At 40.2% G+C, this 27,979-nt stretch overlaps 1 protein-coding gene across 1 annotated transcript; it reads left to right on the top strand.

Annotated features, from left to right (window-relative positions):
* NPC1 (NPC intracellular cholesterol transporter 1) lies at positions 1-27,932 on the top strand. The gene is made up of 25 exons (XM_080364323.1): positions 1-320; positions 7,454-7,576; positions 8,813-8,919; positions 9,500-9,675; positions 10,764-10,931; positions 11,568-11,817; positions 13,694-13,770; positions 14,424-14,794; positions 15,191-15,417; positions 15,978-16,078; positions 17,053-17,155; positions 18,091-18,280; positions 18,692-18,874; positions 19,559-19,673; positions 20,478-20,605; positions 20,691-20,831; positions 21,402-21,491; positions 21,603-21,793; positions 22,559-22,674; positions 23,241-23,370; positions 23,765-23,965; positions 24,840-25,071; positions 26,133-26,246; positions 27,036-27,198; positions 27,805-27,932. The coding sequence occupies exons 1-25, from the start codon at positions 243-245 to the stop codon at positions 27,885-27,887; spliced, it is 3,858 nt and encodes a 1,285-aa protein (XP_080220449.1). The 5' UTR covers positions 1-242; the 3' UTR covers positions 27,888-27,932.
* Positions 27,933-27,979: the final 47 nt, after the last annotated feature.

Consider the following 27,979-nt stretch of genomic DNA (forward strand, 5'->3'; position numbering starts at 1 on the left):
GGGCGGCGGCAGCCGTTGGCGGTGGCGCGCGGGAGCGGGCCCTCCCGCCGCTTCTCGAAGGGGCCGGCGGCGGGGCCTGGAGCGCCGCCCGGGCTGGCGACAGCGGCCCTTCCGGACCTGCGCGGGCGCGGCTGCCTGACGGCCCGCCTTCCGCGCGGCCCGCCTTTCTCCTCCTACTCCCGCCGCCTCCCGGTGTTGCGGCGAGAGTCCTGCCAGCCCCCCGCGCCCCTGCCCGCGCTGCCATGGTGAGCCTGCAAAGCAGCCCCGGGCGGGGTGGCCTTGGCCTCCTCGTCCTCCTCCTGCTTCTGTCGCCCGCGCGGGTAAGTCCCTCCCGGGAGAGCGCGGCGGGGCAGCCGTGCCTGCGGCAGGGGGGTCGGGCCTCCCGATACCGTCGGGAGCAGAGGGGGCGGCGGTGCCCTCCCTGGGGAGCGGGATCCCTTGGGTGTTGCTTCAGGGCGGGGGGAGCCGCGGGGGCTTCCCGTTAGCGGGAGTCTCCCCAGGGGAAGCTGGCTGGGGGAGCCGGCTGAGCCGTCAGCCGCCAGGTGCGGTGAGGCCGCTGGGATCGGGGCGAAGCGAAGCGGGGGGCTCCCTTTCTTGTCCCCGGTGGGGCTCTCTCTCCCCTTTCCCTCCCTCCTGGACTCGGTGCGAGAGTGAGGCGGGAGTGCGGGGCAGCCCGGTGACCAGCAGGCCGGCCCGGGAGCACCTGTTGGCGGGAGAGCGGGCGGTGCGCTCGGGCTTCGCACACTTCAGCGTCTGCCCGGTCCGAGCCCCCTGGGGCTGCACCCAGCCCCCGGCTGCCGCCGCACCGTGTGAGCCCCGGTTATGCAATGCCCTCCGCATGTGAGTGGCCGTGCGGTCACATGTCTGTGCAGAGCCTTGTCCTCGGTGTCCGGTTCGGTTTGTACGGAGTGTGTCTTATGCTAGGTGACAGCTTCGGGGAAGTAGTAGTCTGCTATGTGTTAGTGTGGTAGTATTAAGACTGCATGTTTCCATAAAAATCTAGGACTGGAATAAGTTGGACTTATTGATACTTTAGGAAAAACACTGGAGAACATTCACTCCTCTCTTCTCAGTCATTTTTTGTTTATACAGTACTCCAAGATAGGAGTGAGATAGCCCACATTCCTCTGGAGAAACAAGGGAGTGTCTTGTCAGCCTTAGTGCAGTGTTTTGTTTTGTTTTTTTCTCACTAACCAACTTGGAAACATACTTTCTAGGTCAAGTTTTATGCTTAACACTTAATAAACTCACAAGTTTGGCATCCTGTGTGTGCGCTGAGGTTCTGCTGTTGTTATATCCTCTTCAAATAACCTTTAAAGAGCTTAAACATAAAACTAGGATTTCATTCTTCTGTTACCACTGGAGAAGCTGATTGTTTAGTAGTGACTAATGATCTCAAGGTGGGTAGGTAATGGACTTGCACCTTACTGACACTACGTTATTTAATGTCTTTGAAGGGAGATACCATCTTGTGGAAATGAGTAATTTTCCTGGGCTGGTAAGGGAATGACAAGATGCTTTCCTTTAGGTGGCAGATGGCTACTGAGCTAGGGAAGCTTGGGACAAGAAGACTTAGGGGATTCTTGGAGAGGATGTGGCTTTGTGGTCCATAAAAAGTAAACATTGCAAAATGACTTTAACCAGGCAGATTTCAGTTTTGTAGTGTAAGAAGGTTTTGTTTTATTTTGTTTTGGTTTTTTTTGCCATTAACTGTTATTTACAGCCTAACAATCCACAAAGTGCACCTTGGTATATTTCAAACAGAAGCTCGTCTTTCAGGTAGACTGAGCTTATATAGTGTTAGATTCTTGCAGAAGGGGAGCATTGTGCAAATGAACCTGTTCTCTCCTTCAAGTATACTGGAAGTGTCATGTTTTCATGCTCTTGGTTGTGGTGTCTGTAAACCAAAGTGTCATATGTCATGTTTCTTCTTTTTAAAGAAGTCAGTGGACTAGAATGGCATTTCAGTTTGCAGTCCTTCCATTAGGTACACTTTCACAATGAACTTGAAGTCTTCAGCCTGTGTAGGATTTATCTTTTACCCTGAGCAGTGCATGGTTCAAGACTTGTGCCAGCTAACCTGATACTAGTTGGTAGTTAACTATCCATCTAAGAACTACAATGAAAGTCTTGGCTCCCTTAGTCTCTTTTCTGAATGTGGATTTACAGGAGGATGAAGTCTTGAAACTGTTGTTTTCTTATGAACATCTTAATGTACTAGATGGTATCTTGTGTGCTTAATGGCAGCTGTTTCAGTTTATATTCATATAATTATGCTAAAACACCAGCTGTCAAATTAGTGGCTAGGCAGGGTTGGACACAGGTTTCCTATCAGCAACTGGGATCCCAACCTGTAGGGTTTGAGTTTCTGAAATCCTGTGGAATTATGTTAATGGAAGGTGCTGTTCTGCCTCAAACTTACCAAGTGGCCCACAGTGCAGTGTTACGTGACCCTGGGCACGAGGTTCCAAAATGCCTGTGTGGAGCAGCTTGTTTGGCAGGGGTGGCAATGCAGCTTCACAAGAAGACAGTAATCACTTAAATTACTCCCTGGAAAATCAGGAGTGACTTGTTTGTAGTCTTTCTGGATGGAAAGTGAGGAAGCCTTCTTAGAAGGGGAGAGATCACTGAAGGGAGTGACTGGTAGAACTGAGTCATGCTTTGCTGGGTGGTAGACAGTACTTTGTTGTGCAGTATTATTACTATACCCCTGGAGGGCATCAGAGTGTGTTGTGGGGCAGATGTCCTTAGTTGCAGACCACTGCTAGTTAGGGGACCAGTACTTTCTGGTCATGCATGCAGTAAGTGTGTATTTTCCTAATCATTGTCAGTTAACACCAGGTTGCTCTGACAGATACCAAACTATTACCCTTATTGCAACTTTCTCTTTCTACTTGACCCCAAATTTCTTCTGACATATGAAGTGTGCTTGGATAACTCCAGAGCTGGGGCTTGTTTTGCCTGACCAGGCGTAGCTGACAATTTTTCTGTCTGAAAGTGAGCAGTCCTTTACCTATGGGCAAAGGGAACAAGAAAAGCTTGACAGATGAAGGTTGTCTCTGAATTGGCTCTGTCTGAATGAGTTACTGAAAGAGACAAAGTCAGAGTTAAACCTGTAAAGTTTCCTTAGTCCATGGACCTCCTGCCTCTTATGGGGAGGGCTGTGAGGTAATGTGCAATTTCTGGGGCAGATCTGCAAACTTGACCTGACCACCTGTTTCCAGAAACCAGTCTTGCCATTTATTAAGGGTAATGTGATATTGTGTCTCCCTAGAACTCAACTTCTCAACCTAGTGGGCAATATCAGCTACTAAGTGTGATGTGGGCTAGATATTGAGGGAGTGAGCGGGGAAGAGTATGCTGTTTCCTGGGATCTTTCTTCTTGCCCTGCAAGTCCTGGGATCTTTCTTCTTGCCTTGCAGGATCCCAGATGTACCATCCTAGAAGAAGGAAGGGGAAACAGCTGTATCTGATACAGTTAGCTTTTCCATACATTAGTAATCTCACTTTGGAGAGCCAAACAATGTTCGCTTGTCATCTGGTATTTGCAAGACAACAAGTAGTTGCTGTTTCAGTATACAAAATCATCATTGTTCTTTGTCTGCTTAACAGCTACATATTCATTGTTGGTTATGGCCAATGTTGCTGGAAGCATTGAAGATTATTGATTTGTTTCAACATGCAGTTGAAGCAATTTGGACTGAAGTAAATGTGTTTATGATCTGTTGAAACAGTAGTTTTATTACAAACCAATGATAATGCCTGGAACCAGAAAACTGTAACAGAACCTTTGTAGAATATTAATGGTCATTAAATGCCCATGCTTGTTCATGTGCAAGTTCTTTATTAGGGCTCCTGGAGCTCTGACCTGAGGTGAAATTTTTCAAAGAGAATACATCTTCTAGAAGTAGAAATACACTTTCTGAACTCTGAGGATGTACTGAAGACTAGTGTTAGCATATTGCCAGATGGCAGGAGGTTATGTTGCTATTGCTTCCTAAACTAACTAGGAAAGTCTCACTTTAAATATAGAACACTTAGTAATGTGATCTGTTTTAAAATAAAACAACAACAAACAGCCCACCACACACACGCACAAAAACACCATACAAAAAAGCCACAACCCCCCCAAGCCCCAACCTTATGTTTGTCTTATGGAGTATCTTGCATTGTTTAGAAGATAGTTTGCCTCAACACAGCATTTTTCTGTTAATTTTGGGGTTGGGAGGATTTTCACCCATTTAAGAAAGGTGATTGTTCACCCAAATCCTAAGTGACTTGGAGATCTGACTTTGCAAGCAGTACCTTTAACTATGACTTATTTACAACCACCCTTACTCATCCCTGTGTCTTCCCACCAGAACATTCCAGTGTAGGAATGTTCTTCTGAAAGAACGGCAAGAGCAAAGTACTTGTCTTATTCTGTAACTTAATCTGGCTTTTACTAGAGGGTTTTTGGGGGGAAGAACTTCCAGCTGTATCTTATCAGTGGTAATGGCGTAGTTACTTATTTACTTATAGTAACCCTGAATACTGTCTGAACCATCAGAGACCAGGCCTCTCCCATATTTTGTGGCTGACTCAGTGATGAGTCTGCTATTGACTTGTTGATGTCGGAGAGCTCTGGTGGTGACTTTAGGCTGCTGACTTTGATTATGTGGGGTTTTTTTAGGCTTATTGACTAATTCAACCACTGTAAATCAAGGATCACCAAAGTTTACTGGTTCATGGAACAAATTCAGACTTTTATTAGTGAGATCGTGCTAGGTCATGGCATAAATATCTAATCTTGGGTTGTCTCTGAAATTGAATTCTTGGTGTTAATACTGAAATAGAGTATGCAAACTTGCAGCTCTTGAGTCATTGAAAGTAACCAGTCTGTTCAGCTTTTTCAAACAGGCTGAAAGTTTGAGTGATAAATATGTTGGTTTTTCCATTGTAAGTTTTATCAATGTGAGACTTAAGTATTATGGTTTTAAATTCCATATTCCAATTACAAGTGTAAACACTAGGCCAGAATACCCTTTTTTTTTTTTTTTCTTCTTGTGTGTTTAGCTGAATACTTTTTGGTGCATGACCAAGTGTCATGTGCAAGTGAGTTGCTTTATGTTCTGTCCTGAAAACGATGGCAAAAAGCCTTGTAGGTAAATTTGTAGACATAATACAGCTTGTATTTTATTTTGTATTTGTGTAGTTATAACCAAGGAACCTTGAAATACAGATAACATTTTAAAAACAATAGAATTATCAGTCAGCCTCGTGTGGGAGCTGAAATTTACCTCCGAGTTTTTCTGTGTAAGAAGTGCCCTGAGAAGTTTGAGGGTTTTTTGTAACTGGTGACTGCATTACCAGTTTTACCACACTTTCCCCTCTGGAAGAAGTTAAATCTTTCTGAAAAGAGTAGGTTGATAATTTTGTGGGTTTTAAAAATCAAGAAGTGTTAGATAACAAGACTTAATGAAACAGAGAAAGTGTTGTGGTATTTTTTCTTTCTATGAACACTTTCTAAAAAAGTATGATTATGAACCATTCTAGACTAAACATTTAACCCAGCCTGATATTGATGAAATATCTAATCCTGTTCTCATGGGCAGTACTAGGCAGCTCACCTTTCATTGCCCTTTTGCAAGAATGGCAGTGAATCTGTGCTTCCTCTTGAATAGATGATTAATTCACTACTGACACTGATGCATACAAACACTAAACCATCTTCTTTCCCTGCTTCTAGATTGTTTGCTCTTAAAAGTTGGGTGCATAGGTGTGAGGAAACAGGTGAAGATAGTGACTTCTAAATTGGCATCAAAGACTTCTTAGATTAATTTGATGCATGAAGAGATTTAAAATGTAGTTTCCGTAAATAATCTCCAAGTTATGGGAATTTAACTTTCTGGCTTATGCTGGTGTTAAACATTCAGTGTTTACAAGTGCAATTTTAAAGGGGTTCCTTCCAGCTTCGGTGTAGGAATATGGTGATGCTGAGCAGTTGATTACATGTTTAGAAGAAATGCTAGAGTAGACAAATGAAATAGTGATCTGTATGAATGGTACTTAAATTGACTTTTGGACTTAGCTTATAGTGAGGGACTTTGAATCGGGCCATGTTGCATAGTTTGAGTTAAAGGGAAAACAATTCTACCAGGGTCAGATAAATTTGTGATGATTATTGTCCCTGATTTAAAAAAAAATACAATTATTTCTTTACTCTTTGAAGAACTGTCAGTGTTGCTTAACACAAAAATGGATGTTTTGGAGGCATTGTAATTCTGGGTAGCTCTTGGGTGTTATGAATGCAGCCTTTCAGGGGCCTCTCTGGTCAGTAAACAATATTATTCATGGTCAAGCACAAAGCACAGCAGTCTGTCCTTGCAGCGTAAGCATATGGTGTTTCTGCAAATGCTAGGTCAAGGTTGTTCAGGAGATAAAAATAGGTCAGTTGTCTCTCAAACTGTAGCATGCAAACTTCTGACCAAGAGCTGGCAGAAGTGCAGTAAACGTTTGTGCAGCCTGCTTTCTGCTTGCAGCCCAGGTGCACAGGCATTGGAGCTGACCTGATGCTTTTTCTGTACATAACTTGTTATTGCATTAAATGTTTTAATTTTCAGAATATTTTGCTTTAGCATGTCAAATGTCTTCTGTTAGTACCACTGAACAAAAAAAACCAGGTTTGCAAGGTACCACTGTTCCCTTTTCAATTTCCTTTATTTTATGCACATAGTGAAAAGCCAATTTCTGAATTTTTCAGTAGTCCTTCCAATTGAAACATCTTTAAAATGAGCCTTGAAGCTTTTTTTTTACTTTGCACTGTAAGCCCATTTAAATGTTACATGCTTAGGCTTAAAAGGGGTGATGGAAAGCATCCTTTGAGATTGTGGCAATACATGGCATTTTTTGGCGAGTGCAGAGCTGTAAAGTTCTGCTTCAGGATCTGCTTTATCCTGCTACTTCCTCAATCTGTTGCAATAAGTGACTGAGTTTGCAAGAAAGATTAAAAGGTGGTAGGAGGAACTGAAATATTGCATATAAGCAATACACTTCTCTCCATGTACACTGAATCATGTGCTCTAAAATGACAAGTTTAACCCACTAATCATGTGCATTATTTTGTGTTAACAAATTATTTGCTACATCACCTTTATATTTGGAGATGCTTTTTAAGTATTTTTTTTTCTTAAGTAACTTGCACTTAGTCTTAACTATAGACAATGTACTTCCTGTTTCTAGACTGGGTAAGGAAGGATGGGGAGCTGAGCTGCAGATCAGTGGTGATGTGCACCCTGTCAAAAACAGGCACTGTTGCTGATGGCTGCTTTATGTAGGACATGGTGATGTTTAGCAGGAAGTTGTCTAATCTGGATTGTAAAGGACTTTTGGAATGGTAGCACCCAAACTCTACAGCAGCCGAGACATTTGGCAACTATTTCTAGCAGTTAACCAGATATCTCATGTTGATTAGGTACTTTCACAGTTCTGTGTCTGGTATGGAGAATGTGGAGTTGCTTCTGGAGACAAGAGATACAACTGTGCATATGATGGACCACCAATAGCACTACCAGAAGATGGCTATGACTTAATGCAGGTGAGCTTCTTTTGGAGGTCTGCTGCTAAAAAATAATTCTCCTACACTGTAGAGTTCTGTATTGGATTCTGTTGGACCTACACGATGACATTGGCTTTCTCATCCTAATTTGTTGAAAAAGTGAACAGGTTATCTCTGATTTCTCAGGTATAGATTGTAGCCTTGAATGTGTGAAGGTGATATGCCTCAGAAGTATGAGAAGTCTCTAAGACATGCAATTGCAGGCTTTTACAAACATAACCTTAAATATAGGATTGGTTTGCTTTTCTGCATATTTTCCTCACTGGTTTGAGCAGTCTTTAGTCAGACTGATGTTTTTAGGACTCTTCAAAACTGTAATACATTCTGCGGTTATGCCTTTCTGATCTCTAAAGGACAAGACTAGACTGTTTTCCATCAAATTATTGTTGCTGATCTCTTCATTACATAGGACATCTGACACTCAATCGAAGGGAGCAAACTTGGACATTTAGTCTCTTTAGCTGTGGCTAATGTGAGACTGTATTTCCTTATCTGGGCTTTAGCTGTCAAAGTGAACAAAACAAAAGTTGAAATAGTTTGTGGATTTGATGTACAATACAGCATGATACTGCCAGGCTTGCCTTCTTGGCAGATGGTAGTGCAAATCTTTAAAGTGTGAAATAGCTACGGAGTTAAACAATGGTTTGACTGGTGGCAGGAGTGACTTAAATATGTAGGTGAGCTAACTACTGTGTTGTACTGTTTCTGAAGATTTAATATACAGTTCATGTATGTTACTACTGTTTATACTTGTGTTAAACGCATTTGTCTCTTCAATAAACTGAACATGGAATAGCTTTTCCAGGTAACCACTGTTTTTGTGGTTAGTGGCTTGCCTTCTGAGACTTTGGAATCTGATGCTATCCAGAAGGTATAGTAGAGGATAAGCTGCAAGAATACTTTCAACTTGGATAAACATATGTTGTCCTCTTACTAATAGACTCTCAAATACCATTATCCTTCTATATATAGACCCTGGTGACTACAGATCATGTGAAGGGGCTTTTTCGGAGGAAGTGATGCCTTGAATAAAAGTGATTCTTCTTCCTAAAGAATCTGATTGATTAGATTGATATTTTTTCTATGCATCTCCTACAGCAACAGCTATTGTCTTCTGAAATATGCTGAAGCAGAACCCCTAACTCTAATGAGTTCTGAAGCCTTAAACGTGCTTTTCCTTCCTTCCCTCTGACCTTGATACTGTTTTTATTTAAGGAACTCTGTCCAGGCTTATTCTTTGGCAATGTTAGCACTTGCTGTGATGTTCGTCAGCTTCAGACTTTGAAAAACAACTTGCAGCTGCCTCTGCAGTTTCTTTCCAGGTATGCTAATGAACAGCAAAGCAACTAGAGATTTGTAACATAATGAGCACATTAAGACGCTTCTGTTCATGTAGACTGTAGAAAAGGTGGCAATTCCATTTAAAGGCTTATTGGAGCAAGCTTTGGGAGAGGCTCCTTCATATCAGGAAGCTTTAATTTCATGAAACAGCTACTTGCAGTCTGCATTGAGGTAGATGATAGAATAAATGTTACCTTAGTTTGTCTCAAGCTACTGTATTTGTAATGAAAGCTTCAGAAGAGGGTGACAAAGTACTGTTCAGTCTTCTACCAGAAGTCTCCCTGCTAGCAGTAGTTAAGTTTGCCTTCAAATTCTGCTTGTATCTACTATTTGAGGTAGGCAGTTTTGTTAGTGAATGTTGTTGATGCTACTGGTGAGGAGTGGTGTGGTTTTTTTTAAGCACCAGCTAATGTTGCATTGCTAATTAAAAATTTGCAGAATTTAAATACTTTGTTCTGATGCTCTGAGCAGAATGTTTACACTTGCTATGTAGGTCAAATCAGATATGCCCTGTACTTTTACCTCTTAATCTGTTTGCTTTTCTTTAACTTTCCTACCCAGATGTCCATCGTGTTTCTACAACTTGATAAACCTCTTCTGTGAACTGACTTGCAGTCCAAATCAGTCTGACTTTTTGAATGTTACAAGCACTATACCTTATTATGATCCAATTTTAAAAGAGAACAAAAGTAGCATTACAGAGCTGCAGTACTTTATTGGAGAACAATTTGCAAATGGTGAGTAAACAGTGTGTTAATCTACCTAGGCTTTATCAAGGTAATAAGACCAATGCCTTCTCAGAAGGAACTGTGAGGAGGAAATATCTCCTTGTCTTTTGAAGTTCGTGGCATGAAATAGATACCAGTAGGTTCTCCGTGAAACTGCTAGAACACTAACTTCTGCCTGGGTAGGAGACATTACACCAACACTGTTAATAAATATTTTTGAAGACTCAACTGAGACTGAACATCTGTACAAATCAAAGGATCATTTGGTTGGAAGAGACCCTCAAGATCAAGTCCAATCATTAACCTAACTAGCACTAAACTATGTCCCTAAGAACCTTGTCTAAACGCCTTTTAAACACCTCCAGGGATCGTGACTCCACCACTTTCCTCGGCAGCCTGTTCCATTGCTTGACAAAATGGTTAATAGCTGATAACCCTGATGAATTTAACTTCAGAAAAAGCAATGTTGTTGCCAAATACTAAATGTCCAAAGCCAAGCTGACATTGAAACTGTCTGGCAAGTATGAGAGTAACGTTTGTACACAGTGTACTGCAGTGGTTCTCTAAGAGACATTCACTCCTCTTGAAATGGACTATTCTAATCCTTTGCCAAATCCAGATTTTTTTTTTTTTTTTTTTCTCAAAGAATAAAGAAGTTTGGGTTGTATTTTGGTTTTATAGCAAGCTTGAAGAATCAGTTCAGTCATTATATACTTTGTGCAATAACCTTTAATCAAATTATGAGACACTTGAAAGTCGTATAAGGCCTACAGATCAAAAGTACCTTAAATAGTTGTCATAATTTTCCCTGAAATTAACTTTATATTAAGTGCTGTTCCTTCTCAAACACTAAAGTATGTTCTAGTGTAATGCAGATTCATGTGGCATACTCAGAGATAGCCATAACAAGGAGTTGCAACCTTGAATACTGTAAACACAACTGGAAGCATTATTTCACTATCTTAAGATATTTCATCTTGAAAGATATAAGCATGTTCTTTGACCTTTGTGAGTCTAATTATTGGAAATACTTGGAATGCTCACTCAAATAATAACGTTGGTTTAATGACTCTTCTGTCTTAATGCACTCTTTCTAGCCATGTATAATGCCTGCAAAGATGTGGAGGCTCCGTCAAGTAATGTTAAAGCACTGGGGCTACTGTGTGGGAAGGATGCCAAGGACTGCAATGCCACCAACTGGATTGAGTACATGTTTAGTAAAGACAATGGACAAACTCCTTTCAGCATTATTCCTATCTTTTCAGGTAAGAAACTGAGTATTCCTTGCCTTTGAAGCTGCTGTCAAAGGCTATGTGCTGCAGCTAGTATGTTGGTTTGTTAAACAGCTGCCCAATGATGAATGTCTGCAGTCAGAGGCTTTCAAAGCAATGCAAGATAAACTGATTATCTCCTTTGATTTCTGCTGGGAAGTCATACTTTGCACTTGCTTTGTATGCAGCTTCCTGTTGTGTAGATATCTAAAACTCATTAAGGGATGGGCTGAGTTTAGGCAACCCGATCGCTTGTATTCCTTGGGAAACTAGGGCAGTACCCTGATCCTTTAGGATTTCTTTGCAAGGAAACTAACACATTGCACAATCTGGACAGATTATGGGGGTGACAAATCATTGCTGGAATTATAGAAGTATGTGCTTACTGCTTTTACAAACTGAGGTGTTCTAAAACATGACCAGTCATTTAGTTAGTAGCCAACTGTGAACAGTTGGTACCTGCTGTGGAAAAGGCAGTGGCTTTGTCAGCTGGAAGACCAAGGAAAGCTACTCTATAGAGGATAGGGCCTCTTGTATAAAGGGTTAACTCACTTAACTGGGAAGCTTGTGTTGAAGGTCTGAATTTTTACCTGGTAGTAAACTGGTTCTGCAACTTGTGACTTGTCATAGATGTTCCTGTCCATGGAATGAATCCTATGAACAATGCTACCAAAGGTTGTAATGAGTCTGTGGATGATTCGACAGGACCATGCAGCTGTCAGGACTGTTCAATTGTTTGTGGTCCAAAACCTCAACCCCCTCCATTGCCTGCTCCATGGCTTTTGTTTGGTTTGGATGCTGTGTATGTCATCATGTGGATCTCCTACATGGGATTTCTGCTTGTGTTTTTTGCACTGGTTTTTGGAATCTGGTGTTACAGGTAAAGTATTCAAACTGCTCAGCTCTGAAAGTCACTTGCCTTTTTTTTCTGAAAGCTTCATTTGCCCAGGACAGAATGCTTATGTCTTCTTTCACGCAGGCAAAAGTCATGTTCTGTGACAGATGCTTATACTTAGGGGGAGTGTTCTAGTACCTAAAAACAGATGGTAGAAAGTGAATGCAGAAGTTGGTTTAGTTGATGTGCATCTCTTGTAGCATCTGTAGCTACAGGATCAAATATGCCAATCTACAACTTTCATAAGCAAGAACTTGAGAGTATGTAAAAGTCTGGGGAAATGCACATATCTACTTTGTCAGATTTATATTAAACCTTTATGATAAAGAGTAAAGTCTCAGTTTGACTATGTCCTTGTGTGGTATGCGTTAAGATACCAGAGCACCACCTTTCAAGAGCAGTGAACTGCCTTTGTGCTCAAATGTCAAACTTCTCTGAGAGCTTAAGACTAGGTCAGTCCACTAATAAACTAATTGCTTGGGGAACACATGTGACTAAGTAAAAATGTGGTCCTGTTTTCTTCCTCAAATAACTTGTTCTGTAAGTTGTAGTTGGAATGAACTGAAACTCCAGTGATGGAAAGGCCTGTTTACCACATGCAGTGTTTCATTAAAGCCACTATTACTTCTGGCTGTTGTTACATGTGCAACAAAGTGTTTAATGCACCATACTTTGTCAGTAGATGTGGCTGAGGTGGGAAGAACCACTAAAAGTTTGACTTCAAGATAATGGGATTGTAAGAACTCGATTTGGAATCAGTGGGAGAGAGCAAGATCTATTATGGGCAGCCACATGCAATCATAACATTGTTTTGTTACAAGCGTTAGTCTGCAGGAAAACTATCACTACCCTATTGCAAATTAAGTCATTAATACTTTTTTCTTAGTCTCCTGTTCTGAAAAAACTAAACAGAAGCTGATCTTCCAGTGACCATAGTGTTGTGTGAAGTAAGAGCCAGCAAGCCAGCTTCTCTGTACTATGTGATACTCACTAGTGAAGTGTACACATAAATGTAAATGCTTTGGTGTGGGTGTGCTAACAATCCAGAGCAATGGCATCCTGTTAATATTTTGTAATACCATTTTCTGGAGGCTTCCATTATCTAGCATCCTTGACTATGGTAGTACTTTCCAGTGCAGCTTTAATATTGTTCAGTTATGACCAGGAATCTGAAATTGCTGTATAATGAGAATTGCATCTATGTGGAGAAGGGTGGTGAGTACAACAAGCTTATGATGTGCTCAGCAGCCTTATCTTACTGGGCAATATGTAGTAACTACAGGAAATGGTAAGGATGTCTGAGATGTCTGGTTCATAGCCCAAACCATCCTGCCATAACTGGAGGTCTCATTATTACAGCTTACCATGAGGAGGCTATTGAACTTATCTCCTGCTCTGGGTATCAGGAATGGGTATGAGCAATACAGGTATAGCATAAGTGTTCTGGGGTATAACTTGCCTGTCTTCAGGACAGGAAGAAAGTACCTTACGTTGATATTTCCTCACTTGCCCATTTCTTCAGGCTAAGTAGGTGTAACTTGAGCAGTTTGACAAATGAGGTCAAATATTTCTAATGTAGAAAACTTTTCCACGTGTTATCACTAAGTTATGATCAATCTAAAGAGATTCCCTGTGCTCTTAATGCTACTGATCTTCTAAATAGACATAATGAATGTGTACTTGATCCAAGTTTGAGAAGCTTATTAAGATAGGAGGAGTCAAATATCAATTTTATTACTGACATTGGACTCTATTACTGAGTCAAATATCAATTTTATTACTGACATTGGACTCTATTACTGTAGAAACTCCAAAAGATACCTTTTGAGGAAGCAGGGTAACATAGCTTTTTGTCTTGCAGGAGGCGGCACTTTGTCTCAGAATACACACCAATTGACAGCAATGTAGCCTTTTCTGTGAATTCCCATTGTGACAATGGTATGTCTTGGATAAGGGTAATAGATTTATTAGAAACTCATCTTAAGTGCTTCTCCTTTCTGTGGATGGGCTCTGGAATTTTAGCGTTTTTAGGCCATATAATCCATTCTTAGAGGGCTTTATTTCAGTCTTTTGGCCAATACCTCTCTTTTAGAGTGGTATTTAACTCTTTTGTTGGATGCTGGAAGCCCTGGTTGCAGTCTATGGGTCTGGCTATTCTAATAGGAATTTTTGGGGTGCTTTGTAGCTGGCAGTGAAAGGGACAGCATGATGTTAAAATCATTTTAATCATGTTCTGACCTATCCACCTATCAAAGCATGCCATGAAAGAACTGTAGTTTAATTTGTGTAGCAGCTGTGGTAGCTCACTTTAATGCATATGTATCTTTTAGCTGCTTCTTGCCTTTATTTGCTGTACTTACTGCTGTAAGAGACAATTTTGTATTAGAAGGGGCAGTGTCAGGTACAGGCTGGTTTCTGCCCTCTTGACCTCACTCAAGGATTGTTTGCTGGGTCTGACTATCAATGTAGACATAGCTTCTGGTGCTTACTACAAGCAGAACTAAAATAAAATTTCCTCTTTCCTAGTGGACTTCGAAAGTGCTGCTTAATGGACTTCACAAATATTTACTGTTTACTTCTTGCTCTTACAGGGAAAATTACCTGTGGTGAAAGGCTTGGTGAAAGGTTTGAGAATGGCCTAAGGATGACATTCACATCATGGGGGGCTTTCTGTGTCAGAAATCCACGTCCTGTTATCCTCTTCTCTGTGGTCTTCATTGCAATGTGCTGCTCAGGCTTTGTGTATATTAAAGCAACCACAAACCCTGTAGATCTCTGGTCAGCCCCAAACAGCCAAGCTCGCAAGGAGAAGGAGTACTTTGACACACACTTCGGGCCTTTCTTTCGTACTGAACAACTTATTATTCAAGCACCAAACAGCCATCCAGACACCTATTCACCTTACCCATCAGGAGCAGATGTACCTTTTGGGCCTCCACTTACCAAAGAGATTCTCCACCAGGTAATTGGGACTTCCCACGAGCAAAGACCTAAACATACCTAACAGATATAACCATATGGAGTTGTTTTCTGTCTATGGTGCCATGTGTCCATCAAAACAATCACTAGATATTCGTATTAAAAATCCAAGTATTACTATAAAAGCTTTTTGCTGAAAACCTTGTCTTCTGACCTCTTCTATTAGAGGTAGACCTGCAAGCTAAGTTCCAGTAAGTACTCTTGCTGTGAACACAGAAATAATGGGATTTAGTCATGTGCTTCTGTTGGTGTGTACCACTGCCTTTGGAAACTTAGAGGAACGCAGCATGCACTGAAGTCTTGTCTTGCAAGGGAAATGCTTTCTTGTGCTGTTCTTAAAACTATGGCATGTGTGTTTGTGTTTTTGTTTTTTCCCAAGGTACTGGATTTGCAGGATGCTATTGTCAACATAGCTGCTTCTTTTGACAATGAGACTGTAATGCTGAAAGACATTTGCTTGACTCCTCTTGCTCCCTACAACAACAACTGCACTATACTGAGTGTACTCAACTACTTTCAAAACAGTCATTCCGTACTAGATCACTCTGTTGGGGATGAGTTCTTTGTCTACGCTGACTACCACACTCACTTTCTATACTGTGTTCGGTAAGCAGGATGATGATGTGCTTTTTTTGAACTGTAGGCTAACTAGGTATTTGTCTTGCTGGCAAACAAAACTATCTCATTCTTGCTGCTCCCTTGAACCTTTTCTCACCTCTTTTTAAACTCACAATACTATGTGGAACAGCAGGTTAGTGTAGATTGCTTCTGTTTCTTTGTCTTAGTACTTTAATAGGAGTTGTGTTTTAATCACGTTTCAGGTTACACTTGGTTTGGTGCAGACAGTGGCTCTCTCTTACCTTAAACATGTTTCAAATACTTCTGAGAAGCAGAATTCTGATATAGAAGACAGTTTCTGAGCTTTCACTTCTGTTCATAGTTCAGTCGGCAGAAGCCACTCCTTTTCCTAGAAACTGTAAGGAAGACACCCTTGAAACTGTATTTAAATTCAAAGCAAACGTAGCACAAGGCCAATGTATTACAAGGAGTCTTATTTCTCTCTTGAAAGTCAGTTATAACACAACAGCTTTTTAGTTTTTTGTTCTATGGTGCTGTGCCTTAGTTGTTGAGCAGAAGCCAACAGTTGTTGCTGCTGATCTCTCTAGGGCTCCAGCATCACTGAATGACACAAGTTTGCTTCACGATCCCTGCTTGGGAACATTTGGTGGACCTGTATTTCCATGGCTGGTGTTGGGAGGATATGATGGTAAGTGGCAGAACAGTGTTGCAGTTTGTCTTGAAAGTCTTCTATGCTGCCTTTGTCACTAAAGGTGCATTCTTGTTCAACAGACACTTAAATGCACTCCAGAGAAACTGGAGTTTTGTTCAGCTTTAAGTAAGAATATTTTAAATTTTCAGTGGATCAGTGATGAGATTGGAGGCAGACTAGGCATTTCTAGAGTAGTCTTTACTAGAACATACTTATCTTTTTGACAAGCAAGTGTTCGGTCTACTTTGGGCCTACTAAAGGATCTTTAGTTTTTAGAGACTAGATAAAGATATGAAGTATCTCAAGTTGACATGCTGGGATGTGTGTATTTTGCTTTTGAGTAAAGCGAAGTTTTGTTACTGATCTGACAAAGCAGTTAAGAATAGGTTAAGATGTTCACAAAGGAAACCATTTCATAATTATTCTGAAACCAGAATTTTCTTAAAGCAATTTATCCAATTAAACCTAACTTGATAGGTATATCAAACACAAATGTATTATATCAAACACAAATGTATTAAAACAGCCTTTGAAAGCAAGCACTTGATTAAACTGTAGATTTTTGTACTTCCTTTGAGTAAAACCCAAGTATGCAGGAGGCATCAGGTTTAAGAAACCATATCCTGTTATCTCACAAGATGGAAAGTCATAAGCACTGGTTATATAGTAGCCCCTTGTCTAACAACGCAATGACTTAATGTTGGGGTGCCATGAACATGGTAAACAATCAATGATTACTTTTGAATGCAGTCTGTAATACTTGTTAACTTCCATTCTCACTTCAGTAATTTCTATTCTTATTTCAGGAGTGGTTTTGAGGACTTGATGTTGTTAAATAGAGTGCATTTAATGGAGCTGTGGGGGTGGAATTGCTTTGGACGATGCGAATTTTAAACTTGATTGTAGCTGCCTGTACTGGAATGTAGGCTGCATTTTGTAGTGCCTGACAATTTTTCTTTCCTATTCTATAGAGGAGAACTATAATAATGCTACAGCTCTTGTTATTACTTTTCCTGTCAACAACTACTACAATGACTCAAGAAAACTAATGAAAGCTTTAGCATGGGAAAAAGAGTAAGTAGGCTTCCTGTATTCTGAAACGCATAAATTACTTAGAGCGACTTTTAAATATCGATACATAAAAAACACCTGTACTGCATTGACAGTTTTTCCATGTAACTACAGGGGTGTTTTGAGAAGCAGCAAAACCCATCAAGGACAGAATGTGCTGGTCATAAGACTTTCACTTTATCTGGCATACTTAATTTACTTTGAGGAGATAAGTTCTAGTCTTGTTAGTGACAAACTAGTCCAGTAGTACTTGCTGGTAAGTAACTTTAGAAAGGATTTGATATATTTCACTACAGGTAGACTCTGCAGTTTACTGGACCGTTATCACTAGTGGAAGGGTCCAGCATTATCCTGTAATTCTTAAACTGTAATTTTTATAGAAGCCTTCCGGGTGAGGTTATAAAGCTTTCATTCCCTTCATCTTGAAGACCTGATGTTGGCTTATACTGGCCACCTGTTCTGGCTAATGGTCCGGATAAAAACTACTGCGCTAGAAAGTCTGAGACTAGAGTATAACTAGAGTCTGCCTGTGTCACAAGTACCTCTCTTCTGTTAGGGAACTGAAATAAAGGCTAATAAATTGCTCCAGTACTGTAAGCAAGCTGCAGTCATTTCACATGTCTAGCTTTGAGGAAAACTGCATTTTTGCTTTGAAATGGTTTATGCTTATACAAGATATCTGGTTGTCCTCAAATTCTGGAGAGCACATGGAAGATATTTCAGCATATTTCTAGGGCTTGGAGTAGAGTTCTAGGGATGTGTAGCAAGCAGCCCTCTTTTAAAAATGAGCAATGTCCCTGAAAGTAGTTTCTGGCCACAGTTGACTCTTGTACCACACAGATTATTTAAATTTGCCTTCAGCTGACTTCCAAATATTTTCAATTCAAAATATTTTATCCTGTAAAGTGTGACTGATCTTTTTCTTTTTTTCCTTTTAGGTTTATTAATTTTTTGAAGAACTATGATAATCCAAACTTGACCATATCATTTTCTGCAGAACGGAGTATTGAAGATGAAATCGATCGTGAAAGCAACAGTGATATTAGCACTGTGGTGATAAGCTATATTGTAATGTTTGTGTACATCTCCATAGCTTTGGGACATATCCAGAGCTGTAGAAGAATACTGGTATGTGTATACTTCTCATAGCTATAAACACTGAAGCTACAACTTGCTGATTAGTTTTTCTTAGCTTTAAGTGACTGAAATATTTTTGCAAACTGCTCATATTCAGTATTTTAATAAAATCAAAGCATTGAGTACTCCTTGGGCAGGAACTATGGGGAGCGTTGTCCTTGTCGTACTTGACAATTTGCGTGCTTCATAGTTTCAACTAAGTCTGTTTTCACTTGAGGCATCCAGTTAACTTAAGCTTTAAGGCTTGTAGCTTCAATTTATTTTTAAAATATCCATATCTTCAAAAGAATTAGAAAAGTGTTCTACTAACTACACTAAATATGTAAGAACATGGTTTTTACCTTTGCTGTAATCTGTCCTGTTTGATGCTGGTTTGGTTAACAGTCATAAACTTTTTTTTAGGTGGATTCAAAGATCTCCCTGGGCATTGCAGGCATCCTGATTGTACTGAGCTCAGTGGCATGTTCTATAGGCATTTTCAGCTACTTTGGAGTCCCACTGACACTGATTGTGATAGAAGTAATTCCCTTCTTGGTCTTGGCTATTGGGGTGGACAACATTTTCATTATAGTCCAGACACTTCAGGTATGTGTATGTTCATATAGACTATTCTCAATATACCTGTCTTGGAAGGCTGTTAACTTGGAGCAGAAAGTCTTCGGCATTCCAGTGTGCAGTCCAGTCAGAGCAGCTCTGGACCCTTACAGAATATCTACTGGTCTTGGAAAGAGAGAGACAAGATTATATGTACATTCTCACTTACTGCTGGTTGATATGAATCTCATTTAACATAATTTCTGGTCCACATTCTAATGATATACAAATGAATATTATTTTTAACATCCTTCTCTGGTAGTTGTAGAATTCAACTACTATTTTGATAGCTTGTAACTGCACTGTATTGTGAGCAGTAATCATTGACTAAACTACATGCTCCAGACCAGGGACTTCTGACACAAAGTCTTAGTGCAATCAGCTTTCTAATTTGACAGGCCCAATAACCCACTAAAACTGACAATGGCTCTGGCAAGTGTGTGGTTTTGTCTGAAGTGCTGAACTTTACTACTGTATTAGGTGAAGTTTGAAACAAGGCAACAGTGATATTCATGCTGCTTTTGTATTAGAGAACCTCCATTTGTTGATCTCAGGTTAATGAACTTAAAATGATGAAAGATAGTTTGGGTGTTTGAAAGTATGTGGATTTTATTTCCTATGAAAGCACTTTCTAAATTGTGTGATTCCTAATTATAATAAATTGCCTTAAAATAGAGAGATGAGCGCCTTCAGGGTGAAACTCTGGATAAACAGATTGGCAGAGTCTTGGGAGATGTGGCACCCAGTATGTTTCTCTCATCTTTTTCGGAGACTGTGGCATTCTTTCTTGGTAAGACTTCTTTAATATTTGAAGATAAGGGTTTGTATGTTGCAGGAAAAATGCAAAACTAAAAATAAAAACTAAGCAAGATTTTTTTTTTTTAGAGGCAGTTTAGCTTAGTTGTTTATTGCTATAATCAAGTTCAACTTGGCCTCTGAGAGTAGGCATTGTGGTACTTTGAGACTGGCACAGTTAAGATGTAGTTCTACATCTGTCAAGCTCTTCAGCTTGAAAGGCAAGAGCCTTTTACTAATTTGTAGTGACTGACAAATCTAAGTTTGACCTTAGTAATACATCAAATATCAGGGTGTACTAGCTCCTACATTGTTTGGTCATCTTGCTACTGCTTAGAAAAATGTCCCATGACAGATTGTTTGAGATTCACTCTTACAGTATATGTCAGAAGCATATCTTTTGTTGGTACCCTTCAGGTATAAATTTGCCTTCTTTCACAATGAACTTTTTTATTTAGAGTGTAATTTACCATTTGTTCAATTTGCATTGAGTGGCTCAATGTTGAAGCAAGATCATGCATGACAGCACTCCTTAACTACGCTCTTATGCAGCCTGTACTAAGACTAGTGACTTTAGAACTCAGAAATGTCTCAAAGCTGCTCACCTCTTTGCACAGTTTAAATGCTGTCAAACAGGTCAAAAACAGCAGCTATAGCCAGGCTCATATCAGCTGTTTTTACTCTGAAGAGAATGGCTTTGTCCTGCTAATGTTTAAATTGGATATCTGTCTAGAAAATGCTCATGTGTTTCTGAGAGCAGGGAACTTGCTTGTTTAACAAACTGAGTCGCTTCCTTCAGGGACACTGTCTACGATGCCAGCGGTTCGCACATTCTCTCTTTTTGCTGGAATGGCTGTGCTCATAGACTTTATTCTTCAAGTCACTTGCTTTGTAAGTCTCCTGGGCTTGGATATCAAGCGTCAAGAGGTGAGTATAAATGCACCTGTAACTGCAGTGTAATACAGATGGCATCTTCTGCAGAACTGTACTAAATCTGGCACTTAATTTTCAGAGTAATAGACTGGATATTCTGTGTTGCATCAAAAGCGATGAAGAAATGAGTGGAGTCCAGCGTTCTGAGAGCATCTTATTTCTTTTCTTCAAAAATCTTTATTCTCCATATCTGCTGAAGGACTGGATGAGACCAATAGTAGTATGTACACTCTGCTTACAGTAAGCAGTCATCTAAACTTGAGCAAAAGTGTAGTGAGCCTGAAGGTCACATACTGCAGAAGAATCTTCAGCACAATGAAACAAATGAAGCTTCTGGGATTTTTTGCTTTCAGCCTTAGTATTGGAATAAACTTTTGTAGCTGCAAGAATATTTCTAGTAAACAAGAGGCTTGACCTTGGATTGTCCAAGGCCCAGATTTAAGAGTTGCATTACTGACAGTCAGATGACTTTAGGCATATGCCAAATATCACATGTTGGCTCCTACACGGCATTAATCTAGTGTTGTTGCTGAATCTGTGATTCAGTTTGAGGTTACTGTTCTTATTTACAGAAGGTGTTTGGCATATCTTTCACTCCTGCCTTTTAAGTATAAATTTCACTTTATGGCTCTGAAGGGAACTCTGAGTCCCTAGGTTTTCCTGCAACTAGTTTACTAATTTGGGGTACCATACGTAAGCTAGAGTTCTTTGCATGGTTGTTATTAACTTAATAAATTGTTGCTGCTTGTTTCCATGCAGTTTTCACTTTTGTGAATTTGCTTTTTTGCAGATAGCAGTGTTTGTGGGTGTTCTGTCATTCAGTATAGCAGTTATACACAATGTAGAGATTGGACTGGATCAGTTTCTCTCAATGCCAGATGTAAGTCTTAATATCATGTTGCTCTTCAGCAACTTGTGGCTAAAGAGATTTGATATCTTATTGTGCTACTTCAACATTATGTCATAGTAACTAAAAACTTTTCCCTTTAAGGACTCCTATGTAATGGATTACTTGAGCCAGCTCAACAAGTACCTGCATGCAGGTCCTCCTGTCTACTTTGTCCTAGAAGAAGGGCATAACTACACCTCTTTGGAAGGACAGAACATGGTGTGTGGTGGAATGGGATGTAATAATGATTCACTTGTCCAGCAAGTCTTCAATGCTGCAGAAATTGGTAGCTAGTAAGTCTTTCATGCTTTTCTCTGCATAGTCATGTGGAAGAGATGTAGCTGGCCAGTGTGTCCTTTAATTTAGTTCAGGCTCAGCTGTTGCTTGTACAGCTGTCACTTTGCTTTATACTGTGATTGGGGAAGGGAAGAAGCTGTGGCAGTCTCCTAGAATGAGGATAAAACCATATGGACTTGTGGGTTATATTGATGTACTTGAGTTTGGAAAAGGGGCTTGATCATTCAAGGAACCTGGGAATGGTAGGAAGAAAAACTTGCAAAGACCTTTCAGTATGGTTAAGCTCTTCTGGAAAATGACTTGCATGCTCAGCTTCTAAGCTTGGTGGATAAACTAGTCTAGCAAGGCTAAGCAGGAATTGTATCTGGAGTTCAGTAGCTAACAACTGAAGGAAGTATTTTCCCCATTCCTTTGAGTGCAGTTCAGTGTTTTTATTTCAGCCTAAGTGAAGGAGGTACCTTGCTTATTAACTGAGGCAACAATATGTGGAACAGGATGGGGCATAGAGTGGACAGGGGATGGAAAACTGAGCTTGGCAGTGGAACTCAAATGCAGGGGAGAAGCTCCTGCTGTTTTCTGGTTGTGGTATTACAAGCAAGACTGGGTTTTGGTTGGTGTACTGGAGCAGGGGGACTATGGAGGGAGCTAACTAGCTTTGACCAGAATGAGTGGCCATGGAGTAAGTCAGAACTGGAGAGATCAAGGGATGTGTTCTGGAACAAAACACAAAATTACTGATGATGGTTGTGTTATTTTATTAGCACAAGGATAGGCTATGCCCCATCATCCTGGATTGATGACTACTTTGACTGGGTGAAGCCACAGTCGTCCTGTTGCAGAGTCTACAATACCACTGGACAGTTTTGCAATGCATCAGGTATTGACATCCATCTTGTTGCTAGGGGATTATCTTGGTTTATGAGTTGCGTAGACAAAACAATTTATCATGGTATGAGTCAGGTGAACAGCTTTCCTTAGAGTGAGCTGGCACCTCTTGAGTTGCCCTCTGACTTATTTGAATTGCTGTTTGATTGAACTTAACCTGCAACATTCCAGTAGAAAGTTTAAAGACGGTCAACCTAGACAGCCAGTCTAATGACTATTACAAAAATAACATATTATAAAAATGTTGATCCTTCTGCTGGTTTCATTAGAGCACACAAAATTAGTGCTCTTTTTTTGTTCAGATCCTTCAGTTTGGTGTAGTTCTTATCTGGTCTAATGTAGATACTACACAAGTAACTGAGTTCTCTGGTTGCCCTTGCCTTAGTAGTAATAAATAAAAGGACTACAAATTTTATATGAATTTCAGAGCTGATCAGTTATTTCATCAGTGAAAATGCTTTTTATGAAATTAAATCCTGTAGTGTTGCAAGTCACAAGTTCCTAGTGTTACAACAAAGAATACTTGCTCCTCTAACTGACCTTCCTGTATTTTTTCAGTCACTGATCCATCCTGCACTCGTTGTCGACCACTGACTCAAGAAGGCAAGCAGAGACCACAGGGCAAAGACTTCATGACATTTTTGCCAATGTTCCTATCAGACAACCCTAATCCTAAATGTGGCAAAGGGTAAGTGCCATATTCTGTACATCTTGTTTAGACCAGCGTGTCAAAGATGCTTGCTCTGGAAGCATGACTTGTTTATGTCTGCAATGCTGGAAATCTAATGTCCTTCTTAAAGTCATACAAACACTGACATGTCACCTGTTCTATAGTATTTTCTGAAACAAAACTTGGAAAACAAATGCATCATCAACCAAATGGAACAGCAGCTTTCCTCTGTACAAAGAGAAACAACTTTAATAGTCAGTCTGTTCCAGTATATCTTGTGAAGTCTTGAAATGTGTTGTGCTCTCAAGCTTTTAGCAGTTTTGGAAACCGTTAGAAACAAGATGGAGTTATAAAAGCTAATAAATTTGAATGGTGCTGATATTGACATAAAAATGTTATTATGTTCATATAGAGGTCATGCTGCATATAACTCTGCTGTCGACTTTATAAACAACAAATCTGATGTTGGAGCTACTTATTTTATGACTTACCATACTGTACTGAAAACATCGTCTGATTTTATTGATGCCATGAAGAAAGCTCGGGCCATAGCAGATAACATTACTGAAGCCATGGGCATCAAAGAGAAGAACTACAGAGTGTTTCCTTACAGGTATGCTTAGATGTTTCTTGCCTTAGTGACAAATATTCAGCTTGAGGAACTGAGAAAAGGTACTGCTTAATAAGATCTAGAGACTTGAGTCTTGAGTTTTGTCTAACACGATATAATATAGCGACTCTAGAATTTCTAGTAAAACCACAAAAGCACAACTTATATCCACAGAACTAAATTCTCTTTATTGTGGATGTTAGCTAGCTAAAATCAAGAAACCTGTCCTTCAGTACAAAGGTGGCTCTGGCTTCAGCTTGGGCGCTTCCTGGCTTTCATAGTAGGGTTTAAGAGTTGTTACTTAAGCAGATATGTTGACCTGGGTTGTTGCAAGCTATAATGTGAATGTATTGACCTCAGATTTAAGTTATTTAAACCTAAACTGAAGGCAGCAGTGATGGGTAGTACCTGTCTAATGGTTGCATTATTAACATACTGAAGACTCTATAAGAGTACCACAATGAAATTGATTTGGAATTTATATCTGTACAGCTGAAACACTGATCTCTTAGCTTCAAAGAATTCTGTTCATTCTTATGATCTCACTGCATAACAAATCAGTTCAGACCCTCTGCAGTAGTTCCTGCAGGTACCACAAGTGATCTGAGGAACTACATTCTGGCAACTACTGTAGCTGCATGTACAGAGGTGTGAGAGTTACCCTGGCTTCCAGATACAGCAGCTCTTCATTAACTCTTCAAATAAAGATTGTATAACAGCCAGTGTCCTGTAGGAGGTGTTCCACTGATGGTAGGAAGCCAGTTCCTGTTGCTGACTTCTGTAAGGAGGGAACTACTTTATCCTTGGCACAGAAGCTAATCTGATTTTGGCATATAACAAGGAAGATAGCTAAATGCAACTTCTCTTCTTTCCACAGTGTGTTTTATGTTTTCTATGAGCAATACTTGACAATTGTGCATGATGCCATCTTTAACCTCTGCATCTCCTTGGGATCGATATTTTTGGTGACAATGGTGCTGCTTGGTTTTGAAGTATGGGCTGCTGTCATAGTTTCAATAACTATTGCTATGATAATTGTCAACATGTTTGGAGTGATGTGGCTCTGGGGCATCAGCTTGAATGCGGTTTCATTAGTGAATCTTGTCATGGTAAGTTAACAAGGCATCCCTCTGTTTCTCTTTCCAAGTCTTGAGCAGTTCTGTGTATCTTATATTTATATTCCTGATGCTGAGTAGTATTTTCTACTAAACTTTGACAGGCATTTGAACAGTAGTGGAACTATCTTAATACATCTAGATGGTGGGTAGAAAACAGGTTTATTCTGATGACTAGTCCTAGTACTGATAAGATGCTGCATAGCTGACAGTTCAGTTGCTGTGTCTAGTGGTGGTCTCTTCTGTTCTGCAGCAACAGTTGTATTGCTGCTATATAGACCAGGTGCTGTTGCACATCAGAGATTGTTGATGCCTAAGGTAAGGATACATAGGTTAGTGTTAAGGCTTCTGCTGTGTTCACATTCTGCGGAGTAGATCTGTGTGCTAGCACCAGCCTGGTTCTTGCATAAATGGGTGAAACCACTTGGGCAGAGAGTGCCTTGGTAAAATGCTCCAGAACTTGGTAACTAATTGCTGAGTGCTGAAGCTCTGGTTTACCTTTCTCTGGAGATATTTGACAGATCTGACACAGTTATGAGATAGTAAACTATTGCCCCATGTTACAACCAGGCATATGTTCATGTAAGTCACCTGCTAGGTAAGTCTAGATAAGATGAGATTTCCCAACTGTTAATTCAGTGTTGTAAATGGCTATTTAAATAGCTGAACTCTTATGGTATCAAATCAGCATGTATATTCAATGTAATCCTACAGCAATGTTATTGCAGCTAATATCTGTAAACTGATCTTAGTGCTCAGTGTTCACTGCAGGGCACTGTATTGAAGTCAGCTTTTTTCAACACCAACAAACTTTTGTTCTCCAAAATGATTTCATGTTCTGATTCCCGTTTAATCAGATTAGTTGTCCATTAGTAATAACTGGTGGTAAAATGCCAGACAGCACCTGCTACCACCTCTAATAACCAAGTAATACTGTAACTTTCAATGACATTCTAACCCTGCTAGAACCTTTCTCGCCTGTCTAGAGGTCTGAGACCTTACCATCAAAGTGCTCATTTAAATGGTATTTTCACGTATGTTTCTTTTCACTCTAGAGTTGTGGTATTGCTGTGGAATTCTGCAGTCATGTGACAAGAGCGTTCACTGTTAGTACTAAGGGCAGTAGAGTAGAGCGTGCAGAAGAAGCTCTGTCTCACATGGGCAGTTCGGCAAGTATCCACTGTACTGGGGGGAGGGTGGAAATGGGTAGCTAAGTTACAACTTTAGACTATGTTGATATCCTGAAGTTGTGAGGATGGCTTTGCATTTTCTTTTCAGAGTACTTAAAATTCTTAAAGGTCAACCTAGGCTCCTACCAGTAATAGAGATGTTCAAGACTCAATTTTTAGTCTGATAATACTACTACCTAATTCTAGAGAACAGAGCTAAAAGCCTTAGCTGAACTAGTAGTTTGGATTGATTTTGAATTGTCCTGTTGAAGTGCTTCTCTCTTGCACATACTCAGAGGTGACTAAGAAAGATTCTTCTGAAAAAGGGATGCAATTGGAACTTTGGGAATGCAAGCAGGGTGCAGTGTTTAGGTGGTACTGTCATGTCACTTAGACTAAGATAAGTGACCTGGATGGGGTTGGAATAGACTGCACTGGTGGTGCATGTACCGTACCCAGGTAAGGCACTTCACTGCAATATGAGTTACTTCAGTAGTAGTTTTTATCTTTATCTGCCTGAAGTAAACATTAGGTGGCTGTACAGATTAGAGTGACTTTTTAATCATACTGAGCCTGTCCTGTGGTGTCGGGTTCTAGTGGGGACAAGAAGTTGAATTCTTCTCCCAAGTAGTCCTTGGATTTGGTTCAAAGGACTAACAGTCAAGGAAGTATGCTGTACATAGGAGCCTCAAATTATGTAAGGATTATAGCAAATGTTAAATACTTAAAGCAAATGGATTACATAAAGCCCTACTTATAACTTTAAAATACTTTTTTTTTAACTGACAGGTTTTCAGTGGTATCACACTGACCAAATTTGGAGGAATTGTAGTACTGGCTTTTTCCAAATCTGAGATCTTCAAGATATTCTACTTCAGGATGTATCTAGCTATGGTTCTGCTGGGAGCAACACATGGACTAATATTTCTTCCAGTTCTGCTTAGTTACATAGGTAAGATGTGACAATCTGCTCTAAAACACTTCAAATGGCAATAGCTAGCAACCTGAGGACACTTTCTCTCCATTAAATGGAGAAGATTACAGAGATAAAAAGCAGCACTTGAACGTGCCTTTGTTCAAGTAGTGGGTCTGTTGGAAAGCAAGGGTTGGCTGGTGGCAGGGGAAGCTCACTGAACTGAAGCAACCGCAGCTGGCCTTGTGTGATTGCACGGTGCTGCTCTGCAAGGAAGCAGCATGATAATGTCTCTTAACCTGGGGACAGGATGCCGGGTGGAAGCAACAAACATGCTGTAGGACAATGTTCCTGCATTTGGAGGAGTGATCTCACTTTTTAGTGAGGATGGTCCAAACACTGTCCTCTTGAATTTGGGAATTCATGCCTATGGTGTAGTTCTTAAAAGCAGACTTTAAGCCTTACTTAAGGAGGTTAAGACTGGGGATTTACCTGCTGCTGCTGACAGCTATTAACAGCTGAGCAGAAGCACGTTTCTGAAGTAGCATTAACATAAAGCTGGAACTAGCCTTGTATGTGCTTCTTGATGACTGACTGATCTGCTGTAATGTTGAGACTTTGGCATAACTGTTTTCTCTCACTCAGGCCCATCAGTAAATAAAGCTAAAACTCGTGCTACACAAGAGAGGACCAGAGGTACAGAACGGGAGCGACTCCTCTTCTTCTAGTTTTTAACAGTGTTCAGTGGACTCAATGAACTCTGGCTTAGGCCCAGTTCTCTTAAGAACCAAAGTGCAGCAATGTTTTATGACATCACACT

The sequence above is a fragment of the Nesoenas mayeri genome (assembly GCF_963082525.1).
Source record: "Nesoenas mayeri genome assembly, chromosome: 2".
Taxonomy (NCBI): Eukaryota; Metazoa; Chordata; class Aves; order Columbiformes; family Columbidae; genus Nesoenas; species Nesoenas mayeri.

Bases quoted from the DNA above. Each gene is read 5' to 3' on its own strand.
- NPC1 (XM_080364323.1), top strand. From the start codon at position 243: ATGGTGAGCCTGCAAAGCAGCCCCGGGCGGGGTGGCCTTGGCCTCCTC. The intron at 20,606-20,690 runs GTGAGTATAAAT...CTTAATTTTCAG, and splicing joins TGGATATCAAGCGTCAAGAG to AGTAATAGACTGGATATTCT. The intron at 23,371-23,764 runs GTAAGTGCCATA...ATGTTCATATAG, and splicing joins AATCCTAAATGTGGCAAAGG to AGGTCATGCTGCATATAACT.